General features: G+C 36.6%; 1 protein-coding gene across 1 annotated transcript; it reads left to right on the forward strand.

Moving 5' to 3' along the window:
• Nucleotides 1-1,567: 1,567 nt before the first annotated feature.
• On the forward strand, nucleotides 1,568-20,593 carry LOC114183440 (uncharacterized protein K02A2.6-like; the record flags this gene model as incomplete). The annotated part of the gene is made up of 3 exons (XM_028070459.1): nucleotides 1,568-1,975; nucleotides 2,372-2,525; nucleotides 19,749-20,593. Coding segments are annotated over exons 1-3 (1,407 nt in total), but the record flags the coding sequence as incomplete, so codon positions are not given.
• Nucleotides 20,594-21,391: the final 798 nt, after the last annotated feature.

Here is a 21,391-nt window from a genome sequence, read left to right on the forward strand (position 1 = left end):
AATGCCGCAAAAGTGTAAGGATCCAGGTATGTTTTCTGTTCCCTGCATTATAGGTAGTACTAAGTTTGATAATGCTATGTTAGATTTAGGAGCTTCCATTAATGTAATGCCTTTATCTGTTTTTACTTCACTTCATCTTGGACCTCTTAAGTCTACTGGTGTGGTCATTCAATTGGCCAACCGTAGCACAGTTAACCCTGCAGGTGTGCTAGAAGATGTGCTTGTCCGTGTGGACAAGTTAAGTTTTCCTGTAGATTTCTATATCTTGGACATGAAGGATGATGAAGGAATGAGTTCAACCACAATCATCTTGGGAAAACCATTCATGATGACAGCACGTACCAAGATAGACGTGCATGCAGGATCCTTGACTATGGAGATAGGAGATGAGAAGGTGCAGTTCAATGTGCTAGAAGCCATTAAGCACCCAATTGAAGACCATTCTTTGTTTTGCATTGATTTATTGAGTAATGTAGTGAACAATTATGCTTTTGGACTTTTGGACGTTTTATCTAGTTTTTCTTCTTCTTTGGATTTTTCTTTTTCGAATATTTCGGGCTCAATTTTAGACGAAAGAGAAAGTTGTAAAACAGGTGATATGGAGGACGCGGTGTCACTATTTGATACCTTTGTGGCGTCCAAGTGTGATGCTGAGGTGGCTGAAATTATCTTAGGCAGTAAAATGTTGCCATCTGTGGAACAGCCACCCACTTTGGAGTTGAAACCTTTACCATCTCATTTGAAATATGTTTATCTTGAGAGGGATGGGAAACTCCCTGTTATTATATCTGCCTTGCTTACTAACGAGCAGGAACAAAAGCTATTGCAGGTTATCAAATATCACAAGCGAGTAATAGGCTGGACTTTGGCAGATATTCCTGGTATTAGTCCTTCTTTCTGCATGCACAGAATACTCTTGGAGGAGGATGCTAAGCCAATGAGGCAACCTCAGAGGAGACTGAATCCTCAACTGATGGAGGTTGTGAAGAAAGAAGTCACCAAGTTGCTACAAGCAGGTATTATATATCCCATTTCTGACAGCACTTGGGTGAGTCCTATACATGTGGTCCCCAAGAAATCTGGGATCACCGTGGTCAAGAATGAGAAGAACGAGTTGATTCCTACTCGTATTCAGAATAGCTGGAGGGTCTGTATTGATTATAGAAGACTAAACCAGGCCACCAGGAAGGACCACTTTCCTTTACCATTCATGGACCAGATGTTAGATCGATTGGCAGGTAAGTCTCATTACTGTTTTCTTAATGGATTCTCTGGGTATTTTCAGATTTGTATTGCCCCAGAGGATCAACATAAGACTACTTTTACTTGTCCATTCGGTACATATGCTTATAGGAAAATGCCATTTGGCCTTTGCAATGCTCCTGGAACATTTCAGCGATGTATGATGAGTATTTTTACAGATTTGTTGGAGCATTGTATTGAGGTTTTTATGGATGATTTTAGTGTATATGGTTCATCTTTTGATCACTGCTTGTCTAATCTTGCTAGAGTCTTGGAGAGATGTGAAGAAACTAACCTTGTTCTAAATTTTGAAAAATGTCATTTTATGGTGGAACAAGGTATAGTTTTAGGTCACGTTGTTTCCAAGAATGGTATATCTGTAGATCCTGCTAAAATTGATATTATTTCACAATTGCCTTACCCCTCTTCTGTGAAAGAGGTTCGATCTTTTCTTGGACATGCAGGATTTTACAGGAGGTTTATCCAGGACTTCAGCAAGATAGCCAACCCTCTCTCCAACTTGTTGCAAAAGGATGTAGTATTTGACTTTGGAGAGAGGTGCAAAGATGCGTTTGATACATTGAAAAAGGCGCTTACCACCACTCCTATCATCCAGCCACCTGACTGGACATTACCATTCGAGCTGATGTGTGATGCATCAAACTTTGCAGTAGGAGCGGTGCTTGCACAAAAAGATGGGAAGCTATCACATGTGATATATTATGCTTCCAGAACGTTGGACACAGCGCAGGCTAACTACACCATGACTGAGAAGGAATTATTGGCTGTTGTGTTTGCCTTGGACAAATTCAGACCGTATATACTTGGTTCCAAGGTAATTGTTTATACTGATCATGCAGCATTAAAATTCCTTCTGAAGAAAGCAGATTCGAAACCAAGGTTGATCAGATGGATGTTACTGCTCCAAGAGTTTGACATTGAGATTCTAGACAGAAGTGGAGCACATAACTTAGTAGCCGATCATCTTAGCAGGATTGAAAATGGAGAAGATAACATTCCTATTAAGGATGACTTTCCTAATGAAGTCCTCCTAGCATTGACTGCTGTGAAAGGTATGTTTCCTGAACCTTGGTTTGCTGACATTGTTAATTATTTGGTTGTTTCTGCTATTCCTCCTTCCTTCTCCAAATATGAAAGAATCAAGCTAAAAAGTGAGGCAAAGTACTATATCTGGGAAGACCCAATCTTATGGCGCATTGGTAGTGACCAAGTTATAAGGAGGTGTGTTCCAGATATCAAGATACCTCATGTGCTTGAGTTCTGTCATTTGTCTCCTTTTGGTGGACATTATGGCACATAAAGAACAGGTAGGAAGGTGTTGGATTGTGGATTATATTGGCCTACTATTTTTAAAGATGCACAGAGGGTATATGAAAATTGTGAGCAGTGCCAAAGGGCAGCTAGATCCATTACAAGAAGGGATGAAATGCCTCAACAACCCATGTGATAACGCTGTCGTTGACGCGATCAAATTAATACTACTTATCTATAACAACTTCAGTATTGTTAAGAAAGTAGTCAACAAAATAGTAAGGGTAAAGTAACCCAAAGTCGTCTCCCAACGAACACGGAATTGATTTTTAACAAGTTAGTTCTTATAAAACTATACAAGAGTTAGTCAAATAAAATTATAAAAATATGAAGGATAAAGATAAGAAGATAAAATAAGATATAAACAATAGTAAAGAAAATAGATTGATTCCATTGCTTTTTCAAAATAGATTCATCATCGGTTATCTAAAGATTATTGCTCAATTAATTATTGTTGTAGATTTGCAAATTAATCAATGTAAAGTCTCAATTAATTTGTTGGCGTTCTCACTTTTAACCAAAGTACAGTCTCAATTAAAAGTGAGAACTTTTAGATTATCCATAGTAAATTCAATCAAAGTACAGTCTCAATCAAATTTTACTATGCCTAATCATGTCTATTCTTTTATCTCCTCACCAAATAAAAAGCTTAATTAATCAAAGTAAAGTCTCGATTAATTTTCATTAGAGTAAATACCTTTAGCCAAAGTAAAGTCTCAATTATTGGTAAAAACTCATTTAATCATGTGAAAGTTTCTAAATAAAATCAAAGTAAAGTCTCAATTAAATTTAAAAACCCTTGACTCATATGATCAATATGCATATAGATTTAAAATCATTACTTTTTATGTGATTCAAAGATAAAAGACATAGATAAATTAAAACCTCAACAATAATAAAAAGAACAAAGAAATTATTTCATTCTAACCTCAGAATCCATAATGAAATTACAATGGAATCAACCCAAGAAGTTTAGCAATCCATGGAATACAAAAGAAGAATAGAGAGAAGAAAAGAGAGAGAAAGGAAACGAAATTAGGCACCCCTAAGGGTTCCAAAACTCCGAAGTCCCCAGCTTGTTTTTTTTCTGCTTCTCCCTTGGTCTCTTTATATAGGAATTGGACAAGGCTTTTCTGTTGCTAAAATCTCTCAAATATCTTTTAAAATAAAGATAAAGATAAATATTTAAAAATATTTGGAGAGATATAGACTGTTTGACAAATATAATTGGTTGATAATATCAATATCTAATATAATTAAATTAATTAATTAATTAAAGATATATGATAAATTATCACCAATTAGTATTTGTATTAATTTTCCAAATCAACCCTTTGCAATCTCCTTAAATTATCTTCTAAATAATCCAATATCTTCAAGATATATTTGTTTGTTGTGTAACTAAAAAGATTCAAGAAGATCTTGTCATATTTAAACAGATTCGGTAGTTATTATCTTTTAATATTCTATGATATAATTAAATAAGATAATTATTTAAAAATATCAAATAAAATATCTAAAGATATATTTTCCCAAATTATCTTCTATCATAAAGATAAAGAAAACCGCAAGGTCCAATTTTTTTGTTCCTTTCTTCTTGGTTTAGCCAAACTTCTTCACTTTTCCAAGTTTTTCTTGTCGTCTTCATGCAATGCTTGACCTGAATTTTTGTGCTTTTTATAATTTCTTATTCTTTGATTTATCTTTAAGGTGTCATGAAGCTTTAATCAATTTATTTCCACACCTCTAAATGAGCTTAAAACTTAACTTCAGCTGCATCAACAAACGTTAAAATATCCAAAAATAATTTATGCAGCTAAAAATCACTTTTTAAGACATTTTTATCACACGAGCTCAAACAACCTAATTATCAGAATTATCAATTAAATCACTCTTTAAGCACACAAATTCAATTAAATACCCAGAATTAAACATTAAATGAGGGCAAAAATACGCACTCATCATACCCACACACTTATCCTTTTGCACTCCTGGGCAAAATCAAACAATTTCAAAACTTAATCTGAGGTATTTTATTTCACATCAACACTGGATCAAAGGAATGAACATCACTGGAGACAATTCAATACTCTAGAGATCAAATTATCATGTATATACAAACAGAAAGGTTCTATTTTTCACACATGAGTTAATCTTTTGAATTCACAAGACAATCAATTATGAAAGAAAGCACTCAAGTTAAATGTGTATTTTCTCACCAAAATTCTCTCAAGTGTTTTGGCTTGTGTTTTCACTCAAAATACTCATGTAAGTAAACTCTCATAATACTTAACAAGACTCTAATATTCATAAACTTTTAGAAAATATGCATTCAAAGATCATGAGGACTTTTCACAAGTTATAATGGGGCTAAGGCAAAGGTAGGAAAAAATTTAAGATTTTTGGGATTTTGAAATTAAAATATAGAAAGATAATGGAGCATAATTTCAAAAGCAACTCCTTTTCATTTATTGCTTTGTTGCTCTCTCTTTTTTTTAGAAAGCAATTATTTCAACACTTCATCAACAATTTTTCCTTTTGCCATTTTTATTAATTTGTGGGTGAGGTACTCACCCACACACTTTATTCCTCAACCATTCCTGAACACAATCCATTAGCTCCTTCTTTCTTCCTAAGGTAGAATATAGTCTTTTTCTTTTCAAGGTTATGCAATAGGCTTAAAACAAGAAAAAGAGGTTTAAAGCTCAAAGGGGCTACCAATGGATTAATATCAAGGTGGGCTTATTTGGCCAAGTAGCTAAAAATAAGAAATGCCTCAATCATATCAAATCATGCATATTCACCTAAGATGCAAAACAAAAGACTCAAGCTAAACATTTGAGTATAAACAAACATGAGCAAGTCACTCAAGAAAAAAATAGGAATGACATATGGCAGTTCATCCTTTACATTAAGGCTCAAGACTCACAAGGTCAAATTCTTTCACAAAAGATTTAATCAAGAAATTCTCAAATCAACTCAATTAGAAATTCATAGAAACAAACCACTCATATCAACATGACTTTTATTTTTCCAGAATTATGATCATCCCAATTACTGAATCAAATCCCAAAATCCAATGTCAATATGTTTTATTGAAAGCAGGGAAATATTTTTGTGGATTTCTTATGAGACATATTGTTTAAAAGTTTCCCTTTGTAAAAAGTTAATACTTTCACAATTTTCTCAAAAAGAAATCACAATTTTTTTCTTTTTAAATGAAAACAAAAACAAAAAATTGAAAAACATAAAAAAGAAAAAAAATCCTAGCTATAGTTTGTCTGCCCCTCACTTATTTCAAAAAAAAACTGTCCTTGATGGACTTATTTTGGGGAGGAAACGAAAATTTTTTTGATTTCTGGCTCAATCTGGCCATATGTCAAAATTTATTTTCTTTAATTTTATAAAGTACAAGTTAGCTTGTACCATTTTTTTAATTTTTACTTTTTGAAGTTTATGAAAACTAAAAACAAAAAAACATATTTTTGAAATTTTTTATATTTTTTATTAAAATCAAAAACAAAAAACAAATATGCATGCAATTTAAATTTTTTATCAACAATGCTTTCAAAAGAATTTGAATTTAACCTGTTTACCTGTTGTAGCAACCTTTCTTCTTTTTCTGCAGCCATGTCAGCAAAGATAACCACTGAAAACTTATTTGCATCATTCACATCAATAAACTTGATGTATGGAGTGTGTGGCTTCAACTCAACTTGAGCATCATCAGGTGCATTCGGATGGTTAAGTGGATCATCAGTAATCCTCATAATCTCATCTTCTGAGCAAAAATTTTCACCTAGTGTTGTTGACTCTACTACTTCATCATTAACCAAGTCAGTTGCAATAGTAGATGCTTTAGATGCATCTTCGAATACTGTTTTCTCTTCAACTGCACTTGGTTTCTCCATTGTATTGTTCTCACAACTTTGCTCTTGAAAATGATCATTTGTACTCATAACATCATCAACAGGTACAACTTTATATTCACATGGAGCATCGTCAACATATCCATCAGTAGATATGTTTGTGTGAGAATCTTTAATTTCTTCATCAACTTCAGCAACATCCTTAATATGTCCATCAGTAGACATATTACTGTGACAATCATTATATCCATCAGTAGATATATCAATGTGATGTGATTCCGCTATTGATTTTTCAAACTGACTCTGCAAGCTTTGTGTGGTGGCATTCATCATCTCTTTCTGATCTGTCTGATTCATCTTCATCATTTTAGTCATCATATTCATCATATCTTCCAAAGTGACCTTTCTCAATGCATCATTCATTAGCTGACTCAAATCTTCAGACATTTGTTCAGCTCTGATGGCCAACTTCAGAAGCACATCTTTGATTTCATGACGAAGTTTGTTAAAATCTGGATTTTCAGGAAATCTTTGATGGGGTTGAGGGGTAGTATTAACAGTTACAAGTAATTCTATGAAGTTGTTCTTACTTGCATCCCTCAACATATCAGACAGTATTTGCTTATTTTCGTACCACTCTTGCTCAATATTTCTGCATCTTTGATCAACTCGCAACCTTTCATCCATGGACTCTAATTTCCCTATAACTTCGCCCATTAGTATCATAACTTCTTTGTAGGATGGTCCATTCGTTGCTTCAAATTGCTGTGGTGGTACATATTGTTGCTGAAAACTATTTGGAACATATGATTGCTGAGGTGGACACTCAGAATATGGTTGTTGCTCATGTCCCAAAAAAGATGATCTAGGATATAGATCATTAAATTGTCATAAAGTTAACCCACTGATATCAGGTGCAGAAGTAGGTTTGACAATTTTTTGTTGATAATCATATGAATCACGTGGTTGCTGTGGATAGTAATCATAATTCACTTGAAAATCACACTGTTGATTATTTTCATATGAAAAACTATTTTGCATTTTTGATAGAGGTTTTCTTAAAAGAAATAAGTTGAAAGCTTGTTGAGTATGTAACACCCCAGATGGATATTACTAGATAAAACTAATTTTTCACAAAATATACTTTAAGAAAATCAGACATTTCAATAAATTCCCAAGCGCGGGAAATTTCAAACTTGTCTCGCTATAATCCATTCGTACTGTCTCATCTTTATTACAAGTTCATAATGGATAAAACATCATAATGTCTATTACAAAAGGTAGGAAAGCATAGCATAAAGAAAATCCCCCATCGATAGCCCCGCTCTGTTGCTAAGCATCAGCATGATCACCTGAATTCACGTCTGCTCCCACGTAACAAGTCACGTGATCATCGCCAAACACAAACACACAAACAAGCAAGGGTGAGCTGAGAAAGAAAAATTATACAAATAATAAGATAATAAGAATTGACCCTCACCCAATCTAACTTAGTCAATTTTAGTTTATCGACCTTTTTATAACATTATACCCCAATCTCATAACCTATATGAGAAAGATCCATGCACAACCTTGGTCCTTAGGGATTATCATGCTCCCACGAACCTACCCGCTCGTGGTCCAACTCTACGGACCTCCCCGCCCGTAGTCCAACTCTACGAACCTGCCCGCTCGTAGTCCAACATGCGTGAACACCTACTATGAACCTCCATGCTCATAGTAGCCTCAAGTGTGAGCACGGAACATACGAACCTCCCCGCTCGTATCCCCACACAAGAGTACAACAGATACAGACCTCCCCGCCCGCATCAATCACGCATCTCAAATCTCCGTTACGAACCTCCCCGCTCGTAACTAGTCCAGCATATCCCTGACCAAACTCTCAAGACCATCGATGTAAAACGCTACAAAATAATACATTGTTCGCACGCTATTGTCTGGCGTTGCCTAGGCACCGCCAGACGAAGTTGCGTTGCAGACCGCTTGGCAAAACCTCTTGCCGCTAGGTGCCAGGCACTCCCAAAAACAATAACACATATCCCATACATCAATTATTCATACATATATGTATACATTCACAATTGAGATTGAGTTGAAACTTGAGTTTATCCAAGAGTTAATAATACTCTTAGGAGCTCTAAAACAACAACACAATAATGCATATTTTAATACCAAATCCAAAATTCATCTCAAACAGTACCTACAAAAGCCCCTTCCAACCAAACCCTCATGTCAACCCAAAATTAACATCAACACAGTCATATAACCTCACATTATACAATCCAAAACCAGAAACTATATTCTGCAACATGTTTCTTTATAATATATACACATGTATATATTAGGATCATATATATTTTTTTAAAAGTGCTGCACCAACTACATAATTCTATTGCACCTTCATTAATCACATCGTCATTTTTTTTATTCTTATTTATTTATTTATTTTTATAATATAACTCATAAAGAAAACTTCTGCACCTCGCAACCATTCTTCTCATGATCTCCAATTTTTCGTGACTGCACCCATTTTATAAACTTATTTCACACTTAATAGATCACTATTTTACACTGCTACCAATACATATTAACCTTTTATTATTCCAACGATCAACACCTAATAAAACTTCATACTTACAATTTTAACCCCTGGCTTAATCACTGCACAAACATAATAATAATTTAACTACAAAAGCCTTTAATATATCTTTACTATATCATATACATTACTATGCAATACATTATATATACACAAAACACGCTGCCACTTTCTTTTGAGACCAAAACGTAATATCAACCCACCATTATTCATATTAGATTAGCTTTTATTTGATACAATGCCTAATATAATATTATATATATACACACACGTTGTCTATATTCCTGCATAATTAATATAGAAAATCACACTTGCATTTTGATACTTTTATATGAATACATGTAATATATCTACATCTTGAAATCTAGAATTTTAATTCACCTCTAGATTCATTTTTGTTGTCTTTTCAGAAAGGATTCCACTGTACCCAATTCACATAAATAACTTTACAAATCCTAATGATCTTTTACACTTCAATTACCTAATTATTTATTTTTCAACTTGTGTTCATGCAACTTCCCCCTAATCCAAATCTTCCGACGTACTCACCCATGAAAACACCTCCAACCCCAAAAGGAAAACAATAAAAAAAACAGACCCTACAATTTTTTTTATCCACTTTCGCATCAACAATCACTAAGAAATCTCACACTTGAACATCTTTCAGATTTCTATAACACAATAACACCAATAACCATACCACATATACAAGAAAAATATAGATAGCTCCCCTTACCTGGTGTTTTAGCTTCAACAATTCCAAATGAATTCTTTCTTGTTTCCCAAAGCTCCCCTCCTTGCCTCCACTCTAATTCCCTCTCTGAATTGCAATTTCTCAGAACTCCCTAGCCACACAATATGACTCTTTGTTTTCTCACTCACTCCTCCCCCTCTCACCAATTCAGCCCAAAATAAATAAAAAAATTATAAAAACGAAAATTAATTTAAATTTAAAGTTTAATAGCCATTACTACACCTAAACTGCTACCTTTTTGATTTCCAGAGAATTTCTACAGTTTCTAGATCATTTAACCACTTGGCAAAATAGTAAAAACATAAGGATAATATTCACTCTAGCCGAGATTCGAACCCATATCCTTCCTACCTATCAAACACATGCACACCAACAAACTATCACATGATTCCTGTTAATTCACACATTCGTATGAACCTAATTCATGCTTTCACGTTCACGATATAATTGCAAAATAAAACAGAATTAAATAAATCTACTAATGACATACTCAGGACTTGAACCCAAGTCCCCTCAACATAATCAAGTGCTCTAAACCACTTAGGTTAACATTGTTTCTTGTCTGGGATTTATCAAAGAACTCTCTTATGGTAGTCTCAACCCCTCATTTCTTATACTCTATTAATTATTAATTTTTATGAATTTCTTGGATCTCACATTACTCCCAACTCAAAAGAATTTTCGTCCTCGAAAATTTCACTTACCAGGAAATAATTGTGGATATGATTCCTTCATGAGGTCCTCCATTTCCCACGTTGCTTCTTGTGTTGCCTCATCCCAAAGAACCTTTACTGTCCGGATCTCCTTCCCTCTCAGCTTCTTGACCTGAGAGTCCACTATGCTTACCGGTCTCACGTCCAGGGTCAGATCATCCCTGAACTGGACATCATCGGTCTCTAACACATGGCTGGGATCCGCAATGTATTTACGCAACTGAGACACGTGAAACACATTGTGTAAGTTGGCTAGATGTGGTGGCAACGCAATTTCATAGGCTACCAGTCCAATCCTCCTGTTAATCTGATATGGCCCTATGAACTTCGGCGTTAACTTTCTGGATTTGATTGCTCTCCCAATGCCTGTAGTCGGGGTGACTCGTAGGAACACATGATCCCCCGCTTGGAATTCTAGCGGCCTCCTCCTTTTATTTGCATATGACTTCTGTCTACTCTGAGTCGCACGCATCCTGTCCTGAATCAGTTTGACTTTTTCTGTCGTCCGTTGCAACAACTCTGGCCCAATGGTCACTGACTCTCCATCCTTATACCAACATAGTGGGGTTCTACATCTCCTCCCATATAATGCCTCGTAGGGCGCCATTCCAATGCTTGAGTGGTAACTGTTATTGTAAGTAAATTCCACCAAGGGAAGTACTTCACTCCAACTACCCAAATGATCCAATACACATGCCCGAAGCAGATCTCTAGCGACTGAATCGTTCTTTCTGATTGACCATCCGTTTGAGGATGATATGCAGAACTCATCCTTAGTTGAGTTCCCAGCGCTGCTTGTAAACATTGCCAAAACCGCGAGGTGAATCTCGGGTCACGATCTGACACTATACTTGCTGGAACCCCATGTAATCTTACAATCTCCCAGATGTATAACTCTGCGAGTTTATCCATTGACATCCTCAGATTGATTGGTAAAAAGTGCGCACATTTGGTGAGTCTATCAACTATTACCCAAATGGCATCATGCCCTTTTACAGATCGAGGTAGGTGAGTCACAAAATCCATAGAGATACCATCCCACTTCCACTGAGGTATCTCAAGTGGTTCTAGGGTACCTCCTGGCCTTTGGTGCTCAATTTTAGCCTTCTGACACACTAAACAGGCTGCCACAAAGTCCGCCACATCGGTTTTCATCCCAGGCCACCAGAATGACTCCTTAAGATCCTTGTACATTTTCGTCATACCCGGATGGATACTGAGGCGACTCTTATGTCCCTCATCCAGAACTCTCCTTCTCATCCTCCAATTCCCTGGCACACAAACCCGATCTCGAAATCTTAAGATGCCATCAGCCCCCATCTTGAATTCCTTTCCTTTCTCTGTACCCAACCATCCAACCATCCAACAATCCGTTGTAATTCAGCATCATGCACCTGCCCCTCTCGGATCTCCTCAAGGAAGGTGTTTGTAACTGTTAACATACTGCACCGGATATGATCAGAATCCAGTTGTAAACCCAAATTCATATCACGCAATTTCTCTATCAGTTCCAATTCTTTCATCATTAGTGAAGACATATGCACTTGTTTCCTGCTCAAGGCATCGGCTACCACATTAGCCTTGCCTGGATGGTAGAGGAGTTCAAAATCGTAATCTTTAAGGTACTCCATCCATCTCCTTTGCCTCATATTAAGTTCTTTCTGATCAAATAAATACCTTAAGCTCTTATGATCGCTAAAGACTCGGAATTGGGAGCCATATAAGTAATGTCTCCAAGTCTTAAGAGCAAAAACTACCGCAGCCAGTTCCAGATCATGGGTGGGATAATTCTTCTCGTGGATCTTCAACTGTCGAGAACCATACGCTACCGCCCTTTTCTCTTGCATTAACACACATCCCAACCCCTGGTATGATGCATCGCAGTACACTTCAAATGCTTGAGTTGTATCGGGAATAGCCAATACTGGAGCCGTGGTCAGTCTCTTCTTCATATCTTCAAAACATGCCTCACATTGGTCCGTCCATGAGAAAGGTTTGTCCTTTAGCGTGAGTTGCGTTAAAGGACTTACCATTTTGGAGAACCCTTCTATAAATCGCTGGTAGTACCCAGCCAATCCCAGAAAACTCCTTACCTCTGTCACCGTATGCGGCCGTTCCCATTTCAACACGGCTTCTATTTTTGCAGGGTCGACTGCGATACCATGAGTCGAGATTACATGTCCAAGAAATTGGACCTCGCTCAACCAGAACTCACATTTTGATAATTTCCCATATAATTGATGTTCCCTGAGTATTTCCAACACCACCCTCAGATGCTCAGCGTGTTCATCCCGATCTCTGGAGTAAATGAGGATGTCATCGATAAACACGACAACAAACTTATCCAGACACTGTCGGAATATCTGATTCATATAATCCATGAATACCGCTGGAGCATTTGTCACCCCAAACGGCATCACGACATATTCATAATGTCCATAACGAGACTGGAATGCCGTTTTTTGTACGTCCTCAGGCTTGACCAAAATATGATGATACCCAGATCTCAAGTCAATCTTTGAGAACACCCCAGCCCCTCGCAGCTGATCCAATAGATCATCTATCCGCGGTAACGGGTACTTGTTCTTAATTGTAAGTTTGTTTAACTGACGATAGTTGACGCATAGTCTGGAACTCCCGTCTTTCTTCTTAACCAGTAGTACTGGGGCTCCCCATGGTGATGCACTTGGCCTGATGAATTTCTTCCCTAACAGATCTTCTATCTGCTTCTTGAGTTCAGTTAATTCAGCTGGCGCCATCCTGTAAGGGGCGACAGACACTGGACCTGCCCTAGGGATGAGGTCGATCGTGAAATCCACATCCCTGCTTGGGGGTAATCCAGGAACTTTGTCAGGAAACAAATCCGCAAAATCAGCCACCACTGATATGTCGCGGATCTGTTCTTCACTACTCTTTTTCTCTGACTGAGCTATCATCATGTAACAGGTAGCTCCCTCTCTCAGTTCTTTCATAGCTTCTTGTGATGAGATCAATTTTACCCCTTCAGTTTCTGGGAATATCAATTTGTGCCGCCCACAATCCATTACCACATGGTGATTGGACAGCCAGTCCATCCCCAATATCACATCCAAATCCTCCAACGGCAAGCAGATGAGGTTCACCTTGAACCTTCGGCCCGCCACTTCAATCGAGCATCCATCACAACTGGTACTGGTTGTAACTTGCCCAGACGTCGGTGTCGAGACCACTAGCTCACACCCCAAGTCATGAACCTCTAATCCCAACCTCCCCACACATGTATTGGAAATAAAAGAATGCGAAGCTCCCGAATCAAAAAGCACCCATACATTCTGACCCATCATTACACACGTATCTTGTATAAGATTACCTGATCGATTTGCCTCGGCGCTAGTCAGCGCAAACACTCTCCCTGCTGCTCTTGGCCTCTCTGTAGAAGGCAATTGTGGTCGTGGCTCTGCGATCGTTTTCTTATTGAGACACCTGTCCGCAAAGTGGCCAGGTTGATCACACACATAACATTTCCGCCATCCTCCACTACTCCCTACTTTACGAGTAAGTCTGGGGCAGTCTCTTTTTAAATGTGCTCCCCCACACTGGAAACACTTCAACCCGTGTGACGACGTCTGAGGTTGATTATAAGGCTTCTTTTGTTGTCTAGCCTCCACAACATTTCTCTGCGGTCTGGCTACTCGACTAGGCCCCATCTCTAACTGTTCCACACTTTTCGCTTGTTCCACTAAGAGAGGAAACTCTCGGATCCTGAGTGGCACCAGAACCCTGAGCAGTTCATGTCGTAGACCCCTCTCAAATTTTCGACAACGCCATTCCTCTGTGATATTCTGTGTGTAAAACTGCGCCAGATATTCAAATCGGTTAACGTAAGCTTGTACAGTCATATTGCCCTGCTGTAAGGTCAAGAACTCAGCCTCCCTCTCATGTTTAGCACTATCTGGAAAATACTTTTCCAGAAATCTCTTTTTGAAATTCTCCCAGCTCACTTCCTCCTCCCTAGTTCCCATCTGTTGCTGCATGCCAACCCACCAGTATTCTGCATCACTCACCAAGAGAAAGGTGGCATAGGCCAGCTTCTGTTCATCTGAGCAGCCTAGTACACGGAATATCTTCTCGCACTCCCTGATCCACGCATCTGCGTCATCAGGGGTGGCCTCGCCATTGAATTTGGCTGGTTTGTGCCTCATGAAATCGTCCATGCTGACAGGTCGTGGTGCAGGCTGTGGTAGCACCACCTGTTGCGGCTGCATAGCGTCAACCAATCGGTGAATAGCATGGGCAATTTCATCAGCTGAGTTATTGGCACCAATTCTTCTACCTCTTCCACCAGCCATTTCCTAGTTTCTGGTACATAGGTATCATACACCATTATAAGTTATCTCTGAAAATGCATTAGCAATACACACCATGCAATAACACATATCTCAACAACTCTTACAATTCAGTCAATTTACACTAATCTCACAATCGCAATAAGCTCACTTCCCCAAGGCCCAAAAATCATTTTGAAATCATATGCTCTGATACCAAATGTAACACCCCAGATGGATATTACTAGATAAAACTAATTTTTCACAAAATATACTTTAAGAAAATAAGACATTTCAATAAATTCCCAAGCGCGGGAAATTTCAAACTTGTCTCGCTATAATCCATTCGTACTGTCTCATCTTTATTACAAGTTCATAATGGATAAAACATCATAATGTCTATTACAAAAGGTAGGAAAGCATAGCATAAAGAAAATCCCCCATCGATAGCCCCGCTCTGTTGCTAAGCATCAGCATGATCACCTGAATTCACGTCTGCTCCCACGTAACAAGTCACGTGATCATCGCCAAACACAAACACACAAACAAGCAAGGGTGAGCTGAGAAAGAAAAATTATACAAATAATAAGATAATAAGAATTGACCCTCACCCAATCTAACTTAGTCAATTTTAGTTTATCGACCTTTTTATAACATTATACCCCAATCTCATAACCTATATGAGAAAGATCCATGCACAACCTTGGTCCTTAGGGATTATCATGCTCCCACGAACCTACCCGCTCGTGGTCCAACTCTACGGACCTCCCCGCCCGTAGTCCAACTCTACGAACCTGCCCGCTCGTAGTCCAACATGCGTGAACACCTACTATGAACCTCCCTGCTCATAGTAGCCTCAAGTGTGAGCACGGAACATACGAACCTCCCCGCTCGTATCCCCACACAAGAGTACAACAGATACGGACCTCCCCGCCCGCATCAATCACGCATCTCAAATCTCCGTTACGAACCTCCCCGCTCGTAAGTAGTCCAGCATATCCCTAACCAAACTCTCAAGACCATCGATGTAAAACGCTACAAAATAATACATTGTTCGCACGCTATTGTCTGGCGTTGCCTAGACACCGCCAGACGAAGTTGCGTTGCAGACCGCTTGGCAAAACCTCTTGCCGCTAGGTGCCAAGCACTCCCAAAAACAATAACACATATCCCATACATCAATTATTCATACATATATGAATACATTCACAATTGAGATTGAGTTGAAACTTGAGTTTATCCAAGAGTTAATAATACTCTTAGGAGCTCTAAAACAACAACACAATAATGCATATTTTAATACCAAATCCAAAATTCATCTCAAACAGTACCTACAAAAGCCCCTTCCAACCAAACCCTCATGTCAACCCAAAATTAACATCAACACAGTCATATAACCTCACATTATACAATCCAAAACCAGAAACTATGTTCTGCAACATGTTTCTTTATAATATATACACATGTATATATTAGGATCATATATATTTTTTTAAAAGTGCTGCACCAACTACATAATTCTATTGCACCTTCATTAATCACATCGTCATTTTTTTTATTCTTATTTATTTATTTATTTATTTTTATAATATAACTCATAAAGAAAACTTCTGCACCTCGCAACCATTCTTCTCACGATCTCCAATTTTTCGTGACTGCACCCATTTTATAAACTTATTTCACACTTAATAGATCACTATTTTACACTGCTACCAATACATATTAACCTTTTATTATTCCAACGATCAACACCTAATAAAACTTCATACTTACAATTTCAACCCCTGGCTTAATCACTGCACAAACATAATAATAATTTAACTACAAAAGCCTTTAATATATCTTTACTATATCATATACATTACTATGCAATACATTATATATACACAAAACACGCTGCCACTTTCTTTTGAGACCAAAACGTAATATCAACCCACCATTATTCATATTAGATTAGCTTTTATTTGATACAATGCCTAATATAATATTATATATATACACACACGTTGTCTATATTCCTGCATAATTAATATAGAAAATCATACTTGCATTTTGATACTTTTATATGAATACATGTAATATATCTACATCTTGAAATCCAGAATTTTAATTCACCTCTAGATTCATTTTTTTTGTCTTTTCAGAAAGGATTCCACTGTACCCAATTCACATAAATAACTTTCCAAATCCTAATGATCTTTTACACTTCAATTACCTAATTATTTATTTTTCAACTTGTGTTCATGCAACTTCCCCCTAATCCAAATCTTCCGACGTACTCACCCATGAAAACACCTCCAACCCCAAAAGGAAAACAATAAAAAAAACAGACCCTACAATTTTTTTTATCCACTTTCGCATCAACAATCACTAAGAAATCTCACACTTGAACATCTTTCAGATTTCTATAACACAATAACACCAATAACCATACCACATATACAAGAAAAATATAGATAGCTCCCCTTAGCGCAACTGGTAGCATCTGCTGGTGAGCCAGAGGTGTTAAAGGTCAGGTTGGGGGTTCGATTCCCACTGGCAACAACCCACCCAGTATGAATGGACGGAGAAGGGTGATGGGTTGGGGTGTATTGGGCTGCAGACCTAACACAACCGGTTTGAGGGTGGCAGGTGGGATGCCTGGTAAGCCCAAGAGGATCCGGGGGTGTTACAGAGTAGACTTCCAGGAAAGAGAGGTGCGTCTCAATGGACAACTTAAGTACCTTGTCTTTCCTTAGCCAAAGTTTTTCCCAACTAGTTTCACAAATTTCCCATCAAAATTCCTCAAACAAAAACTATGCTTAAAAAAAATAACTAAATAAAATAAAATAAAATAACTAAAGAAAAAAAAATGTTAGTACAAAAATTGAGAGAAAAAAAAATGTTAGTGAAAAAATCAAAAATCAAAATCAAAAGAATAAAAATAAGAACTAAAATGATAAAAATTCTAACCTTGTTCCCCGGCAACGGCGCCAAATTTGATAACACTGTCGTTGACGCGATCAAATTAATACTACTTATCTATAAGTATTGTTAAAAAAGTAGTCAACAAAATAGTAAGGGTAAACGCCAAATTTGATAACACTGTCGTTGACGCGATCAAATTAATACTACTTATCTATAAGTATTGTTAAAAAAGTAGTCAACAAAATAGTAAGGGTAAAGTAACCCAAAGTCGTCTCCCAACGAACACGGAATTGATTTTTAACAAGTTAGTTCTTATAAAACTATACAAGAGTTAGTCAAATAAAATTATAAAAATATGAAGGATAAAGATAAGAAGATAAAATAAGATATAAACAATAGTAAAGAAAATAGATTGATTCCATTGCTTTTTCAAAATAGATTCATCATCGGTTATCTAAAGATTATTGCTCAATTAATTACTGTTGTAGATTTGCAAATTAATCAATGTAAAGTCTCAATTAATTTGTTGGCGTTCTCACTTTTAACCAAAGTACAATCTCAATTAAAAGTGAGTACTTTTAGATTATCCATAGTAAATTCAATCAAAGTACAGTCTCAATCAAATTTTACTATGCCTAATCATGTCTATTCTTTTATCTCCTCACCAAATAAAAAGCTTAATTAATCAAAGTAAAGTCTCGATTAATTTTCATTAGAGTAAATACCTTTAACCAAAGTAAAGTCTCAATTATTGGTAAAAACTCATTTAATCATGTGAAAGTTTCTAAATAAAATCAAAGTAAAGTCTCAATTAAATTTAAAAACCCTTGACTCATATGATCAATATGCATATAGATTTAAAATCATTACTTTTTATGTGATTCAAAGATAAAAGACATAGATAAATTAAAACCTCAACAATAATAAAAAGAACAAAGAAATTATTTCATTCTAACCTCAGAATCCATAATGAAATTACAATGGAATCAACCCAAGAAGTTTAGCAATCCATGGAATACAAAAGAAGAATAGAGAGAATCCATAATGAAATTACAATGGAATCAACCCAAGAAGTTTAGCAATCCATGGAATACAAAAGAAGAATAGAGAGAAGAAAAGAGAGAGAAAGGAAACGAAATTAGGCACCCCTAAGGGTTCCAAAACTCCGAAGTCCCCAGCTTGTTTTTTTTCTGCTTCTCCCTTGGTCTCTTTATATAGGAATTGGACAGGGCTTTTCTGTTGCTAAAATCTCTCAAATATCTTTTAAAATAAAGATAAAGATAAATATTTAAAAATATTTGGAGAGATATAGACTGTTTGACAAATATAATTGGTTGATAATATCAATATCTAATATAATTAAATTAATTAATTAATTAAAGATATATGATAAATTATCACCAATTAGTATTTGTATTAATTTTCCAAATCAACCCTTTGCAATCTCCTTAAATTATCTTCTAAATAATCCAATATCTTCAAGATATATTTGTTTGTTGTGTAACTAAAAAGATTCAAGAAGATCTTGTCATATTTAAACAGATTCGGTAGTTATTATCTTTTAATATTCTATGATATAATTAAATAAGATAATTATTTAAAAATATCAAATAAAATATCTAAAGATATATTTTCCCAAATTATCTTCTATCATAAAGATAAAGAAAACCGCAAGGTCCAATTTTTTTGTTCCTTTCTTCTTGGTTTAGCCAAACTTCTTCACTTTTCCAAGTTTTTCTTGTCGTCTTCATGCAATGCTTGGCCTGAATTTTTGTGCTTTTTATAATTTCTTATTCTTTGATTTATCTTTAAGGTGTCATGAAGCTTTAATCAATTTATTTCCACACCTCTAAATGAGCTTAAAACTTAACTTCAGCTGCATCAACAAACGTTAAAATATCCAAAAATAATTTATGCAGCTAAAAATCACTTTTTAAGACATTTTTATCACACGAGCTCAAACAACCTAATTATCAGAATTATCAATTAAATCACTCTTTAAGCACACAAATTCAATTAAATACCCAGCTAGATCCATTACAAGAAGGGATGAAATGCCTCAACAACCCATGCTATATTGTGAGGTATTTGATATTTGGGGTATTGATTTTATGGGTCCTTTTCCTCCTTCTTTTGGGTTTTCTTATATTTTGCTTGCTGTAGACTATGTCTCCAAATGGGTGGAAGCCATAGCTACAAGGACTAATGATTCTCGAGTTGTTATGAGTTTTGTTAGGTCTAACATTTTCTGCAGATTTGGGATACCACGAGCCATCATCAGTGATCAGGGGACTCATTTCTGTAATAGGCTACTTGAGAACATGTTGAAGAAGTATGGGGTGACACATCGCATTGCTACACCATATCACCCCCAAACCAATGGACAAGCAGAGATCTCTAACAGAGAGATTAAAAAGATACTAGAGAAAGTAGTGAAGCCTAGTCGAAAGGATTGGGCCACAAGATTGGATGATGCACTTTGGGCACACAGGACAGCCTACAAAACACCTATAGGTATGTCACCTTTTAGGGTGGTTTTTGGAAAGGCTTGTCATCTACCTGTGGAGATTGAACATCGGGCCTATTGGGCCGTGAAAGCATGCAACTTGGATTTGGAAGAAGCAGGAAATGAACGAAAGCTTCAGTTGCAAGAACTAGAGGAGATTAGGCTTGCAGCCTATGAAAATTCAAAGTTCTACAAAGAGAAAACCAAGAAGTTCCATGACCAAAAGCTTGTGGCTAGAAAGGATTTCAAGGTAGGCCAGAAAGTGTTACTATACAAATCCAAGCTTGGTCACATGAGTGGTAAGTTGCGTTCTACTTGGGAAGGACCATACATTGTTACAGAAGTCTTCCCTTATGCAGCAGTGGAGATCAAGGAAGAATCTTCAGCAAGAACTTTTAAAGTTAATGGGCATCGTCTTCGGATATTCAATGAAAATCAAGATATGTTGAACAAGACGATGGATGGTGTCGCAACCGGGATCGCGACGGGAAGGCGAACCGAAAAAAAGAAAACGGGTTTAAAAGAGATTTGGAGTCGCCACCATAGTTATTCTGGAAAACTATGGAAAACCATAAAAATAAAACAAGTCTGCAAAAAACCAGATTTTGGATCCGGGAGTCGGTTACGCGTAGGGAAGGTGTTAGCACCCTACCGCGCCCGCCCGAGGGCGGTACCTTTAATTAAAAATGCAAAGTTGATGTGGTTTTCAAAATATTAATTTTCCCAAAAATAATAAGACAAAAAATGCTAAAAAGAAACAAAAATATTTTTTAACTTTTTTGGGCCCGACAAGGATTGACCTTGGTCCTACGTATTCTCATTCAAAATGAGAAATCAGGGTTACGTAGTTCTTTAAAGATATATGAAAAAAGCAATCGAGAAGATGATTTGATTTTTTTGGAGGTGAACCTGACAAGGACTGGCCTTGCTCCTACGTATCTCACGGTGGAGAATCAAGGATCACGTAGTTCTTAAAAAGACATTTTTTGTTTGAAAATATTGATATATTTACATTTCGAAATTTGTATTTTTTGGTGTTTTTTTTGAATTACTTAAAAATATGTGTCATACGACGCGAGCGGTTGGACAGACACGAAAGGAGAAAGAAAAACTAATTTTGGTATTTTTGAAAACGAGTGTCACGCGGTGCGAGCGACCGGACAGA

The sequence above is a fragment of the Vigna unguiculata genome, chromosome 5, assembly GCF_004118075.2.
Source record: "Vigna unguiculata cultivar IT97K-499-35 chromosome 5, ASM411807v1, whole genome shotgun sequence".
NCBI lineage: Eukaryota > Viridiplantae > Streptophyta > Magnoliopsida > Fabales > Fabaceae > Vigna > Vigna unguiculata.